Here is a 16,286-nt window from a genome sequence, read left to right on the forward strand (position 1 = left end):
TATATGGGGGGCCAAGTGCTGCACCGTTGAACAATGAGCTGAATTTCTTCATGTTTGCCTTAAATGTACAACGTTTTTGATAAAGCATCAGCAAAGTGAAGGAAGTAATTACTGAGCATGTAGCTGTGATGTGGAGGTGTTCCTGCTGCAAACATCGAGGCAGGTGGCTGTGGAGGGCCTCTCAGGCCTGGACCCGCCCTGCATGGCACGTCCTCTCCAAGTGAAACACCCCTTTGGGAGTGCATGCAGCACTTAATGACAGGGTCAGGGATTTGCGTTTTATTAGGGGAGGAGGTTGCGCGGAAGCTCCAGGGCAGGTGAGGGCCCAAGGCCAGCCGTCAAGCTCGGGCCTTTGGAGCACTCAGCTGTCTGCTCTGGAAAGGCTTGTTTTTTTTTTTTTTTTTTTTTTAATAAAAACTTTCAAGCGGGAGTTTCCATAGGGGGTTTTGCACTGGCAAATTTTGCTGGTCCTCCAGGGGATGTTTGTTATCAAGTATGGCCATAAATTGAGCATTGTGCATTGATTTCATTAACTGCAGGACAGGAGTTAAGTACATGCTGCCACACGAGCATATCTGTGAATATGTTATGAGTAGATATTGGAGAACTCTAGAGGTGTTTTAGGATTTAGGGTGCTAATCATTGCAGCCTTTACTTTGGCTCTTACTCATATTCTTGATGTCTCTATGGTTCATAAGCAAAGGAAAAGCAGCCCAGATCCTTGGCTTGCTGTGCTCAATGAGTATGGAACTTAGTTGCTTGACTCTGCCTCTCTCTGCCTACACCCTAGGTTTCCACTGTACCCAAGAGGAGAACGCTTCCAATTTGAATATGGCGTCTACCTGCTCAACAAGAACATTGCACAGGTAAGTTGCAGGTTGCAAATGTACAGAGTTTTTGAACAGTTCAATGTTACAATCAATATATACTGTATATGTCCAATATTTCACCTTGCTCTGATGGGGTGTAATAAGCAGCTGTAGAGGGGTACAGACTGGGGTTAGGCTGGCATTAAAATGTCTGACCTTAAGGGGTTAGATAAGCAATAGCCCAGGTGCACAGACCTGCCAGGGTCATTTCCTCAAGGTTTTTACTGAAACTAGTATGTCAAGCCCTAAGGCCTTTTTTTGGTATTTTGAATAACTTGGATTACTTCAACCTTCTAATGAGATGTGGGTTCACACTATTCTTCTTCTTCTTATTATTATCATCATCACCAATTTTTGTGATAATGTAGAGGAAACCCTTAGAGCAGCCCAGTCATGAATGTGGAAGGGCCTAATGCTTGCAGGAGGTTTTTTTGAGTTTATTTGTCTCGTATGCTCCTCTGGGGATGAGAAGCAGCTCTAACCTTAGCCCTCACTGATGAAAGTGCAGTTAATGTGTTGACCTGTGAGGGTTGTTCGCCCCTAAAATCATTTAGCTCCAAATATAACAATTTGCATTCCATTCCTTGTGCTTTTTAACCCTGTGGTGAGAATGAGGAACTTGGGGGTGGGGTACTCTCCCAGGTGAATTAGGAAGCAATTAGAGGGAACAGGTGGTTGGGTTCGAATGACTGTGCTGGGAGGTTTGACTTGACATGCTGCCACAACTTGCAGCCTCAGAGCTAAGCATGCTGTCTTCTTATGACTTTTTTCCCCAAGAAAGACAGAACTTGAAAGGAACCAGAGCTTTAAAACTTAAACCTGAGCCATATCAGACACACAGTTTACAGTAAAGGTTAGAAAATGTTTACATTATAAGAAACCTAGAGTGCTCTTGAGACAATTTTTCTGAAGGTTTAGTTTTACACACCTCTTATTTTTTTTTAAATTACATGACAACAGTTTGTGTTAAGTGTTTTTTTTTCTTTTTTTTTTTAATTAAGCAGTGTTAAAAAGAAGGGCTTTTGTCACTGATCATTCACGTCTGGAAACTATAGGGCATAATATTTCCCTCCCATTATCGACAATAAACCGTCTTACTTACGTGAGTTCAGATCCATCACAGGGAGCCAAGAGGGAAATTTGATACTATGACTTGCCTCTAAGAGCAATTTGGAAGGGTAGCATAATATAAAGTAAGGATGTTGGGTGATTTCTTAGTTTTTAAGACTCAGACCAATGCTCTTGATACATGTTTAGTGAAGGCAACATGAGTGTTATCCCCAGCAGTTGTAAACCAGATGATGCCAGTCACGGAGCAAGCCTGTGACAACCTTGCACCTTGGTCTGCCGAGGAATGACAGAACATTTCCTCAGTACTTCTGAAGCTTAACATCTGGCAGAGGAATTATAAACGAACTCTCCTGTAGGCCTGTTGTTCACAATGATGTCATATTGTCTAGCATGTGATCCAGAAAACACACCAGTATAATTCATGGATTGATTAAACTCTTTGTAAGACTTTACCACAACGTGCTTATTAATTCAGAATGCATGAACTGAGAGGATTCCACCCACCCATTTTCGGTGACTGCTTGTCCACTGCGAGGTCGTGATGGTCCAGAGCCTATCTAGAAGCATACTGTGAGAGACAGGGGACACTGTGGATAGGACTTCAGTCAACAATCACACACTCACTCTATTAATGTATGCATATATGTATGTATGTATACTGTATGTGTGTGTGTGTGTATATATATATATATATGTGTGTGTGTGTGTGTGTCTATGTCTATATATATATATATATATATATATATATATATATATATAGAGAGAGAGAGAGAGAGAGATTGATCATTTGAGGTAAAGTCGTCCTTTGCAATGATCTGTCGTTCATGTGCAACATCCTCCTTTTGCATCAGATAGCATGGACTCCCAGAACCCTCAGAGATGGACTGAGAGAAGCTTTAATAGGTGCTCCCATGCACTCCCAGGACAGACCTTTGTATCACAGTTGTGAAACATCAAGTGTCCACAGCTGTAGCACGTTTGTCTTTCACGGTGCACTTCAGGAAATCCTTGCTCTTAATGCAGGGTGAGATGCTAGAGCCCAGGTCTTGAGATTAAAACTCAATGGACCAAAAAAGTGCCACTTTAGCTGAGAGTGTGAAAGCCATGCCAATCTTTAAGGGAGTCGCATATGTTGGTCCCCCAGATCGGTGTCCCCAACCCTTCCTCCAAGAATTCACTAAAGATCTTCTGAAGAGGACATCAATATTATATATGAGTGTGGAGGCTTCTGTGCTTTCTGGCTTCAGGCCTTATGTTTTGGCTTGTTTTGATAAGATCTGTTGGCTGCCTCTCATTGAAAGGATCATTAGTGCCCAGAATTTCTTCTTGAGGCATTGTCATAAATAGGTGGCCCTCTAACTTTGAGCTTTCTTATCACTGTGCATTGTTACCACCTGTCATTCCTGCCTTCTGCTTTCCTGCAGATAAAAAGACAGCCTTTGGTCAGTGCACACAGCAGCCGCTGAAACAGGCAGGCTGTTGATGGGATGGGAACTCAGGTTCAGTCTGAGCTACGTTGGGAAGCCAGACTAGTTGCAGGCCTGAGAAGTGCATGCAATTGCTTTTGTTCCTCAGAAGGCGGTTTAGCATTCTAACTTTCCACGGGTCTCCATCTCAACAAACCACCTGAACAGTGCTGTACCTACTTTTCACTGCAATGTGAGAGCTTTTGGTTCCTCTCACACATGGTGTCCAGTTCACACAACAGAACCAATCTGCTCACTGAATCCTCACATTTTACAAACTAATTTTGGATGCATGTTTTGTGTGCTTTAACAAGTGTGCAGTGTGGTTCCAGTTAATTCCAGTGAGTTATTAGGAAATAGTCGCTTTATTGACCCTAAATATTAGAAAATTGGTCTCAGGTCTTTCAGCATAATGCAATTTACCAACAAGCAGTTTGAGGGGCTGGTTATTATTATTTCCTTTTTAAAGTTGTAATATGCCGCTGAATTAGGCTGCCCTGGCTTGGTGCGCCTGGCCATTGAAGCAGACCAGAGATCTGGTTTCACGGCTCTTTCTGTCATGGATGTGAAAGAGTAAACATATATCTCTTATTAAAGTGCCCTGCACGCTCCGTCTGAAAGGGATATGTGGCAGCTGGAGAAGAAGCGGCACCTCAGGAGGGACCCTTTGAAGCCAGCCTTGCTCTATTTTTGTTTACGTCCAGTGGCATGCCAAGGGTAACTGGACACTGGTTTCAGTCAGGTGTTGGTACGTAGCTCCACTGAAATTATTTTTTTTTCTTCTTTTCCACTTTTTGATAATGACAAAAAAATAACAAAACATGACAAAAGTTTTTTTCAAGACTATTCTGTGGACAGGAGACCTTTCCACCACCTTTTTGAATGGTTATTTATCACAGATGGATGTGTGAGAATTGGGCGTCTGCTTCCTTTTATGATAATAGTCGTTAAAATTGCCTTTAAATCGTTGAGTGAAAATGTAGACGGCACCACGGAGCCTTTTGATTTCTGGCCTTGGCATTTTTTCCAAGATGGCTTTATATGTGTTTTGTTTGTGCCAGTAGTTCCACGTATTCTCTTTGCATTTAAACACACAACATTATGCCAAATTAAGGGCTCTGCTGCAGTGGTGTTCATTGTCCAGTCTGAAACTGTTTTCCTTGGGGTGTGTGGTTGCTGATATTCTTATATCTTTGTACCCAGCCAGCCATAAGCCAGGTGACTATTTATTTGATTACCTCATTGGCAACACAAGTTAAAGTAAACCATCTAAATCTATTTTCCTGCAGTAATAATCCAATATCTTGCAAGAAACGCATCGCTCTGGAATCATGCCATACATAATTTCTGTCCCTTTATTATTCGTAAGGCTGCTGCAAAACCAGCATATGGACCTTATTATGGTAGAGCTGGGATGTACAGAAACACAAGGGGTTGATGATTAGTGCTCAGCGTTAAACCCAAACCAGGGATATCACTTTACTGGGAACGAGCAAGACACTAAGTGTTAAGAAATCCAGCTTTGGGGACGTGTTGCTGATAAGGTGTCCGAGGTGCTCTTTTGCACCAGAATCCTCAACGGCCACCCTCAGATCTTAAGCTTGTTGGAGGTGGTCTCTAGCTGCAACTGGGAGTATGCATTGCTGCTGCTGGTGTAACTGTAGCATGGTAAAGTACTGCGAGGCCTGGGGGACTGGAGCAGTGTTGACAGTGGAAGCAGAGTGGAAGCAGAGGCCTGTGTCCTGCACTGGGGGAAATGGACCCTAATGTGTTAACACGTGAGCCCAAGATCTTCTTTTCTCTTGACGTTGTCTGTGGGACAGTGTCCTCAAAAAAGGAGTGAGGTCAGGGTACATTTAAGCAATGAGTTTGCAATGGCATCTTTGACTCCCCAGGAACACCACATAATGAAGTTTTTGTTAAGAAGATAAGGGGCCGGCTCCATGACATTTACCAGGTATGCCGGTTTGTCCACAGGACCTGCCTTCACTGTGCCGATGTGTGTCATCTGTAGTTGGTCATGGCACTCATTTAGACCCTCTTTTGAGGACTTTGCATGACAGTCCAAGTGGCTCCATGCGACACAAACGCACCAGAGGGAAAGGTGCAAGATATTCTTGCGCACCAGAAAGATCACTTGCTTATTATCTCATGATTTAAGGCAGATAGAAACCATATGAAGCAGACACCAGCGTGGACACGGGAAACAAGGTACATTCATTTGGTATCGTACTTTCTTTGGAAGGCTGAGCTAAATATTATGAGCGTTAGCTAATTTCAAGAATGTTCTAATGTCCGTGAAAATTATCTCCAGCTATTACCTTATTTCCTTTTCTTGTATTTTCTTTAATAAGGACTTCATCAGGAGCACAATGGTGCCTTGTGACTGAAATAGCTCGACAATGATTTACTGCCAGGACTAATTTGCAGTAAATGTCTGTGTCTGTATATGTGTGCATTTTATATATGTAATTTTTTTTTTTCTTTTTTTTAATAAACTGTGTTTGACCTAAGTATTTTTAAGCTGGACTAAGTCTCCATCCACTAAGTTTTCCTCTTTGGTTTGTATTCCCTTTTTTGTTCATTTAAATAAACTGTCTTCAGCTTTGCCCTAAAATGTTTTTGTGTGCAAGTTCCCATGCGCCTGTCTGTTTCAGAGAGGAAAAATCAACACAATACTGAATGAGCTGCTTGTGATTAACATCACCGGGTCACTTCCGAACACATCAAAAGGCATCTAACTTTAAGGATCCTGTTTGGTAATGAGTAAATATAACTGGCCGTATAAGATGTGCTCAGACTCCCAGAATGCACACCATTCATTATTCAAATGGGCATTGAAGGCAGCATATTCAGCAAAATTGCTGAGAGCCCGTGTGTGCTGTTTACTTTGTTGTCTTTAATTAAAGTCAGGTATAGCAGGTAAATAAATAGGGCAAAATGTCAGCTACCCAGCAGGTTTGTTTTTTCTTTCAGCTAAATGCTCTAAAAACTGTGAATATTTAGAACCTGCTATTCCAGTTGTATGCCCTCCCTATCCCATCAGTCCAGTGGAGTCTTGTGGTTCATGACTCAACCCACCATGGTCCAAGAAGAATTCCCCAGCGCGGCCTATTACGTCTGTACCGTCCCACACACAACGGAGCCCTTATTCAGACCATGTCCCATATGAGCCTCATCTGCATAAACAGCTCCTGTATTCTGTACACCCTGGGCCTGTTTATCCCATCCCATTGAAAGCCACAGGCCTGTCACTGGTTACATCCAGACACATTCAGACAGGCTGCACACACCTTCTAGTGTTCTGTTGTGAAGGGTGCAAAAGGTACCTTTCTTTAGCTCTGACAGCTCATTTAATACTACCTACATTGCCTTTATATTTGTATCTGGAGTCAGAGGTATGGATCTTTTTTGTTTTTTTTTTGGTACATCCAAACCTGCAGCCTATAGGCCAGTATCGCTGTGGTAACACAATCCAGAGTGTAAACAGTCTGTCAATTGCCTTCATAATCATACTATGTGAAATCAGGCCCTTAAATATCATATATTAGACTTTCAGGATCCACTGTATTCTTCCAGGCACTTGTTTGTGTAGGAGGAAACAATTGTTTGCATATACTCAGTGGCTGAGATTGAAACTGAAATTGGTATTTTTATACGACATGCTGTGGAATCCTTCATGGTCTGCGTTCAGGATATATGGGATATTAAGTTGTGGTTCAACCAAAGTATCTACACTGAATCTGCCTTTTCCCCGAGCACATCCGCCACAATGAAATGAAAGCACGGCCTTAATTATCCTCCCTGAGCTGGAAGACAGCCTTCTTCTGCTGTACATTGACATTTTGTTTTTACTGAGATGCTTATTAATATATTTCATACCAGCGAAGAGTCTCCACCGCACGCCAACTTGTAGTTTTGAGGGTCCGAAAACTGGTTGTTTACTTTCTTCCCATCAGATGAGCTGCAAGCGCCAAGGTTAACATGTACAATGCATATGTTGAAGGCCCTCCTGTCAGTCTATTGCACCATACAGTTTGAAGTCGGATTCTCTCTTGTGGGATCTTCACTAATGCTCTTGGAACTCTCATGGAGCCAGCTTGATTCATGGGTTTCCATGACTTCTTGAAGTATTCTGTTAGAATACACAAATGCATGTCAAAGCACCATGGTTTGAATTTAATTTAGATTTCAGCTGGTCTTTCCTTACGCTTTCATAGATGCACTTCAGATTGTTAGTAAGCTTCGCCCTGAGTGGTGGCTCATGTGAAGGCACTGATCAGGTGATTGTCCTTTTCCGCAGGAGGAACGTCAAAGCCCAGTGTACCAACTAGGGTAGATAGGTTATGGAGCTAATCAAATGGTAGCACACTGTCCCCCCTCACATGGGACTCATTTTTCATCCTGATTGTGGTGCTCTAGTGTGAGTTTCCCCCACCGTGTCCATCTGTGCAGGTCATGAGGCTTGCGGACATTCTGTCTGCGCAGCTGGAGCAGTCGAGCAGCTGGCCCTGGCCTGTGTCCCAGGCAGTGAGGTGATTTATGTATATATCTGGGACTGCAGTTTATGTGTCGCTGGCCTGCGGTTTCCAGTTTAACGTTTCTGAACTGAATGTGGCCATCAGCGCTCTGCGATTACTCCTCTTCTGTATTTTATTGGAATTCCTCTGGACAGCCACCTATTGCTTTATGAAACACTTAAATTTTCTAATTGAATTTCCACAGTTTGAGGTCAGTAGAAGTAGTTCTCTTATCACCGCAGAGGTGCCAAACAAGCTTGTTTTCTGAAATGTCTGTGTGGACGGAAGGGGTAATACTCAGTTTCAATATTTTTTTGCATGCATATGTGGTAGGAAATGTGCCACAGTGGGAACATCTCTTAATAATGCTAGGACTTCCTTACTTTCAGAGACTGTGCAGAAGCTTTGTGTTTTTTTTTTTTTGTTTTTTGTTTTTTAATTTCCACAATGTGTTCTGTGTGGTTTCAGAATACAGAAATGCATGTCAAAGCATCATGGTTTGAATTTAATTCATTTTGGCGTTTAGGTAGAGATGGCTGCTTAATGCTGCAGATATTATAGGAGAATCGGGAGGTCTAATGAGAGACTGACTTCATTTGGAGTCGAGACTCTGTTTTGGGGTTTTTTGCTTTGAGATTTGTTGGATGCACCGCAGCCCCAAATGGGTTGTGGATTAAAGTTGTCAGTAAAGTTTGAAGAGTGAATGGCCTTACCTGGCCTTTACAAAGGTGAATGCTGTTATCAGTTGCAGTCTCTGCTCTTAGTATTAAGCATTACTAATTCTGAATGGATTAGGAAAACAAGTTTTCACATTTTTTGTTCAAAACTGTGCTAGGCAGATGTGTGAGTAAGATTTTGAGGTGTACTGCATTGTATGGACTGTGTGTCACATATTCATCAGACTTCATCTTTCTCAGGCCAGTCCATACACATTGTCAGGATAAATTTGCTAGACCCTACACCAACAAAATTTTCACAAATATCATATCATTCATCATAACCCTATAGACCCAGAATGTGTGCTCCCTGGGTATTCTGACACCATCATCATCAGTGAGAGAATAAAGAAAAAATAGCAGCCATAAAATAAATATTTAACTTCTGTATTTAATTGTAATTTAAAATAGAAAGAAGTTAAACACAGCGTATTAGATTAAAAGAAAAGTCCATGATCTTACCTTTATTCCAAATATAGACTTCAAAAGTAGAATGAGAAAGCATTTTAGATTTTTAAAAAAATATATCTTCTTGGGTGGGGGCGCGGTGGCGCAGTGGGTTGGACCAGGTCCTGCTCTCCAGTGGGTCTGGGGTTCAAGTCCTGCTTTGGGTGCCTTGCGACGGACTGGTGTCCCGTCCTCGGTGTGTCCCCTCTCCCTCCAGCCTTACGCCCTGTGTTGCCGGGTTAGGCTCTGGTTCCCCGCGACCCCATATGGGACAAGTGGTTCAAAAAATGTGTGTGTGTGTGTATCTTGGAACAAAACACAAAAAAAGCTGGACTGAATAAAATTTTAGGCTACTTTTTACTTATGAAGCATCGTTTAAGATTATCTTTGCAGTGAACTTTGACATGGGGTTGGAACAAGTTTTTCCACATAAAAATAGTGAAATAAGTAACTTCATTATCCGGATTTTTGACATTCATCTATTTTTTAGGAACTAATTAGGACTAAACAGTGGTGTGTGTGTGTGTGTGTGTGTGTGTGTGTGTGTGTGTGTGTGTGTGTTCATGTCTGTGAGTGTGTGTTTTTTTATGCCCACAGATTTAAGAATACCAGTCTGAGGGAATCAGGAAAGTGTTGGCTGTAATACGTATCTTTTTATTTAACAGTTTGGTTACTGTTTGGAATTTATTGCTAACCAGCATTAAGAAGTGTCTTCTCCCTTGTGTTTTCAGTGAAATTTTTTTTCCCCCTTTTAGTAAACTCTCTTCACTAACAAACTCAAATCATTCTCAGTCCAGCTAGAAAATGAAATATATTTAATATCTATAAACTCTATACTGATGTGAGGACAAAAACACTCACGATGCAGGAAAAGTTAAAAGGTGTCGTATGCTTTGTGTCCGATAACAAAGTTCCTGATTTCCTGAGGCTTGGTTAAGGTTTGTCATCTTATCACATTTGCAATATCTTTAAACCACTTTTCTGGGACTGGCTGTATTTCTTTTATATGAGACAGGAAGCTGGATGCAACAAAAGAAGATTTCTCCTGGCTCAGAGCAGACCTTGCGTTTCTCTCCATGAATTACGTAAAGATGAATGGCTCGGCCAAAGATATTTAATATCAACTGCCTTGAAATCTGCTGTTCTTTTTAAATATGGAAAACCTTTTCCAAGGCTGTGCACACAGACCTAATACCACCACTGCTGCCTCTCACTTGATGTCATTAAAATATCTTTCACAACAAAGCAGTGTTCATCTGGATGACATTTTGTGTGATGTGGACAGTCCTGTTATGCTTCACTTGGTTTTCCAGGAGTTTATACTGCATGAGCCATTTGTTCACACTTTTGGGTAGTTGTGGCTTGGTCATCGACTTCAAACATTGTTTTGTGAGGATTTGTGTCTTAGCTTTGGTTAGTCAAGGAACAGTGAAAATAATTGGGAACGTATCTTATGTGTGCTGAATGATAAGTTCTTCTAATGTCTTCAATGTGTGAATGAAATCTAATTCGATTTTAGGAGGATCCCCTCTTTCCTTCCCTTCTGTGTTGCGAATAAGCCTCATTAATTCTGCCTTAATAGCAGGTGTTCAGATGTACTGTCCTCCATTGATAAAATACTCATTAATAAAGAGGTGCTGCTGTAAATGGCAGGTCATTCTGTCTTTCTGTGTTTCCAAGGCCACATCATTGCTTTCATTCACAAGTTGGCATTGAGACTGCCGCTTAGAGAAACATTTTTCTCGTTAACACACTGGAATTCTTTATTTTATTTTGACTTAATGAAGAAAAAAATGCTTTCTGCTAATTGGCATAAGCCACCAACTATTCGGTCTCTGTGAAAGCCCCTTCACTTTCCATCAGGCTCGCCTGAGCCCAATTATTGTGTTGTCAGGCAAAGTTGGCTCTTGGTTGCTCACTTGGCTCCCAGGATTTATACCGCTCTCTGTATTCCCTTTCCAGGACTTTTTCTGGCCTATCATCTTGGCGCAGTTCACTCCTCTGTGCATATCTGAGGTTTGCAATTAAGAATCTACATCACTGCAATGTTAAGTCATTATAATGTCTTTACAGCCAAAATCCCATCCATGCGTAGCAAAGGCGTCCATATGTGTCAAGTTTTAGAGTATTTTGAGTTAATGCCAACATAATGACAGTCCATATGTGGAACTGTGTTTGTTCACTGCTGGCATACAAAAGGATTATTGCTCATTTCAAGGAAAGCATTCTGGCCAAGGCAGGATGAGGTGATAAGAGTGTGAATGTTGGACAATGGAGTGTGGTAGCTGTGCTTCAGAAGGACCCTGGTAAGAGGGCATGCAGGACAATAAGCTATTTCTTCCAGGTGCAAAAAAATGTCAGGAACAAAAAGAAAACTATTTGTCTTAAGATGGCCCATCATGTTTCCAGCTAGCAACTTGTCTTTGAGGAAAGGTGTACGTAGACAATTATTTATACCTTGGGTGTATGGCTTGTCCATCCCCATAACCCTTTTCTCCAGTTACTTGCTGCCTGTTTAACAAAGCCTGTTAGTGTTATCTTTCTTCAGTTTTATTAGTGTAATATTAGAAATTTAAGTCATAGCTGTTCTGAAAAACTTCTATTTTTAGACATAAAGATGTATCCCCTTTTAGTCCTCAAAGAAGCAATGTAGTTTGGGTAAAAAATAAAAGATGTTATGGTTTTGTAAAAGACATGTGCAGTTTGTGAGATCCTTGACAGTGAGCATAAGGAGTTGTTGGCATTAAGGGGCATCAGTAAAACATATGAAAAATATCCAGATTTATATCCCTCAACAGGTCAAGTGTGAGACACTGTGGAATATCTAACCTTTGGTATGCCTACAAAGATGGCTAACAACTGCCCTGCTATGTAACTTTACCCCTAACTAGCTGGGAATCATGGCCATGAGCTGTAAGGAGGAATTGTACTCATATTCAGCTGCCGTCTTCTTAGGATTCTGAGATTTTTTTGGTTTATCTTTGCAGTAGTAAATATATATATACATACATACATACATACATATATATATTTGATTCTGGAAAAATTACCTGGCCAATTTGTAACACATTGTGACATAATATTTGTGAAAATATAAGTATTATTGCTATATCCAAGACTCTTACAGAATCTAACTTGTTAAATTTTACATTTACATTAAGCTTTTACCAGATTTCATTAACTTTGGATTTATGAACCAAGAAATTTATGAATTAACTTCTGGTCTTAACTGTGCAAGAACCAGTGCATAAATGAAACTGCAGAACAAATTAGAAATGGTGTTTTTAAAGGAATGCTTTGCTAAGAAGTACAGATTTTTATCATTTAGATAAATTCAAAAAAAATCTTTATATGTGCTGTATTAATTGAACTATCTGCGTTCAGAGGAAGAGGAAAAGGGTTCAGAGGAAGAGGGAAAAGGTTCAGAGGAAGTCTTGCTCATATCTCTTTTTCACTTTGCTTCAAATGAATAGATGTCTAGGATTGAGGGAATGTCCTGTGGCCTCCAAAGTAAACGGGACATGGGATCACTGAATTTGGTGCAGGTTTTTTTTTTTTTTTATATTAAGGATAACATATTCTCAGCACAGAATGGAGTAAGAAAAGCAGGAAGCCTTCCTTTGGTCCAGCTCACTCCAGGGGGTCATGGGGTCTTCTCTGTTATGACCCCTAGAACTCCACAAAGCCCTGACTGTACTTTTCTCTTTTTCGCCTTTGTTTTTGCCACTTATCGTATACCCTTACGCTTTTGATGGAGAGCCATTTTCTGAAAGGCAGATTTTCTCGGAAGAGTACATTCCCACTGTTGCAGTAACAAGCTCTCTGTGTGAGCTGTAATAAGGTTGAGGTGTTCTGCAGCCAAACCCCAGAATGCTGGGCTCAGGATGGGCTCAACATCCATCCATCTCTTTGCATCTGTGGCATTCTTTTTCTATCACAATCCTTTCTTCATTCGTAACATCCGTTATGTCCTGTTTGCAGCAGGACCTTTGAAACGAAAGCGTATAATTTAACAGATCCCTTTCCCATTTATCTCTGCACCACTGTCTTCCTGCTCATGGACATTGCCAGTGTTAGCCACACGGTCATTTGTCAGGAACCCCCACACACACACACAAATATTCCATGTTGGGAGAAGAACATCTGCACAAGTCTGAAAACTTACTTTAAACTCTTGTTTTTTCTGCCACATGTTAAAAATTAAAATTCACAAGCCCGTCACCCAGCTTTTGTGTCTTGTGGAGATTCTGGGTTATATTCTGTGCCTCAGTGAAAAGGTGTTTCATCCATGGCTAGAATAGAGGAGAAGGCAAGATAGTAGGTGCCCTGGCTGAATCGCTTAGTCGGCACTTTATCCAAGAAAAACATTTAGTGTGATGTTCTTTCCTCCACCCCTCTTCCTTTGTACTCTTGATAGAAAAACTTCTGGTGCCATGTTATTCTTTCCAAAGCATAATATGGATTCTGTTTCTGCTGCCCTAAAAGCAGCTCACAATCCCCAAGCTTTATGGTATTTGAGCTCAGGAGTGGCTTATCTGAAAGTTAGCCTATGACTAGATGGTCTGCTGAAGCTTAATGTATCTCAGTCCAGCTCCACCTCCTCCTCTCTCATCGCTTGTGTTGACTTGTAGGAGAAGTGAAGGAACTTTTTTTTTCTTTGCACCATTGTTCTGTTCACTGATATTTGAAGCAGCGCTAATGCAGTGTCACAAGTACAAGACGACACCATTGTCTTCAATGTGGGATCTGTGTTATAGGAGTGCGTGGAGCTTCAGAATGAAATAAACTTGTTTGCAGTTGACTTTTGGTCTGTTGTTTGCATTGGAGAATGAAACATTTTCTCCATCTGTAAGTCTTAAAATTCAGCAATGTCTACCATTTACATTCATAACGAAGAATGGTTGGTTATATCTTACCAGACTTGTTAGTTGAGTAGGCAGGATGTGTCCTACAGAAACAGGCCATAAATGGCTGTTCTTAAAAGTCACAAGCATGTCATGGAGAACAAGCATCTGTTTGCTTTTTTCACTTGTAATGTTTTATTAGGTTATTATTCTGTCATTACGTTCATATTTGCTCTGAATTATGTATGCTGTGTTTATCTGTAGCTGCAAGCAAGTTCTCAGTTACTAAGGAAGTCCAGAGGAGCTGAATACATGCATGTTCCATTGATAGGTGTTGTAGCTGTGCCCTTTGACCCCTGGTTAAGCATGAATGCAACTCATGCCAATGAGCCCTTACATGAAATCACGCTGAATTTTCAAATATAATCCATCCGTCAAGCTTGAGCCCTGTCCAGGGACCAAAGGAGAGCCTTCCCAAAGAGAGAAAAATGTTTGTGTCAGTAATACTGGCTCTTAGCTACATATCTCAGTGGTTGTTCATGCAGCTGTACGTTGGAGTAGCTCCTTATGTGAAACCCTTATGGAAACACAAAAAAAAAAGCTGTAAAATACCACATTGCTTTTTTCCAAATTAGAAAATTACCAGTTTTCACTTTAAAAATAAAATGTTTAATAGTTATATTTGGCAGGGTTGTTTTAGAAAATATTATGATGGGGTAAGGTGTGTTTTATTTTTGTGAAATAATTTCCTTTATAAATGTTTCTTTCCATCCAAAGAAATGGGGGAAAAGACCAGTACCTGTTAAAGGATGCAAGTACATCACTTAACAGTTTTTTACGAGACGTGTGATTATGTAGTCTTTGACTTTTACCTCAGACTGACATCACGAGAATGCTATTGCATTGTCTGTTTCTCTTGAATGTTACGGTTTCCTTCAATTATATTTAATATGCCTAAGGTGAGATTATGCTGAACTAAATTCCAAGGACAAAATAATAATATGGTGCCATTTTCTTTGAGAATCTCACAGGAAATGCAGACTTCCTAATGTGTAATTTACTGAAGTGAATGCTTTTTAAAACCACTATTATATTAATATGCTTTTATCATTTTTGTGAGTTTGACTGTCCCGAACCTGTTGTCTTTTATTGGCTGTCCCTGTTCCGCCAGATGTCAGTGTAGTACAAGACTGTAGTGTGCCTTTAAATATATTGTTACCAAATAACTAGTGACACATGCTCACCATGTTCATGAGCAACAGCATCACAAAAATATATTGCTGTCACATATTTAGCCTGTACAAAGAGAGTTAAGGAAGGAAAAAACTTTAAACTTGGACTCTTATCACTGGTGGTCTAGTAATTAAATTTCCCCTTTCCTCTTTGACAGATGTCCCATAATTATGTAAAAAAAAAGTCTGAATTTGCAGCTATATGATACTCAATAAAAAGTAACAACATGTAATCCAATCAAGGTGGTTTGAATTAGAATTTGATCACATCTGGCGTACCAGGCTGAGTGTAATCCGCAACACCTGTGATATATTATTGGTCTGAAGAGAAAATAAAATAGGGTGCAAAACAGGAAAAACAGCAGTTGAGACTTTTTCTTTACGATGTGGACAATGGAGACAGTCAGTTGTACCTCTATGTTTGTTTTAGCTAGTTCGAAAGACTTGGGACACTCACTTTTTTATGAAGCAGCAATATATTGAAGCTGAGGAATAAACCTGGAGCTTGTTAGATTTAATTTCCCTTTCAATCTTTCTCATCTCTCTTATTAAAAATAAACTTGTCCTCCAATGCATATGTGTATGAGCTAGTTTGTATCTAGATCCATCAGAGACCTTCAAAGCTGAAGGTTTAAGTCTGATGTGCACTGACCGAACTCTAGACAGAATTAAGACACTTACTTGCCACAGTTTGTTTGATATAACTCTGCTGGCAGTAACATTTTATTCAATTTTTTATCTTATGAAAAGCATTTGCTTAAATGGTCAGAAACCGCTTATTATTTATTGTGATTAAACCATTTTTTTCTGTGGTGATGTATTAGGAAAGCTACTAAAATGGCTACCTCTTTTAGGGTAAACGGCTTAACAATGTTTTTTAATATGAGTGTGGCAAAAGCTTCTTCATAATTACCTTCAAAATTTTAAAGAAGTAAACATATCTCTCAGAAACTCATCCTACTTAGAACGGGTTACGGTTAGGAATTGATGGATTTTTTTGGAGAAATATTTTTTTAAATTAAGTTTATGGTCTTGTGATTGAGTTACATTTTGAATATACTAAGTATAACCAGTTAGGGTTTCCACAACTTCTGGGTAAAACATTAATGATTGAACAAAGA

General features: G+C 40.3%; 1 protein-coding gene across 1 annotated transcript in view; it reads left to right on the forward strand.

Moving 5' to 3' along the window:
• Positions 1-16,286, forward strand: part of uvrag (UV radiation resistance associated gene) — a 75,367-nt gene that overhangs the window by 44,500 nt on the left and 14,581 nt on the right. Inside the window, exon 13 of the mRNA XM_029251221.1 lies at positions 791-866. Coding sequence (XP_029107054.1) covers positions 791-866 — 76 coding nt within the window. The remainder of the gene's footprint in view (positions 1-790; positions 867-16,286) is intronic.

The sequence above is a fragment of the Scleropages formosus genome, chromosome 4 (assembly GCF_900964775.1).
Source record: "Scleropages formosus chromosome 4, fSclFor1.1, whole genome shotgun sequence".
Taxonomy (NCBI): domain Eukaryota; kingdom Metazoa; phylum Chordata; class Actinopteri; order Osteoglossiformes; family Osteoglossidae; genus Scleropages; species Scleropages formosus.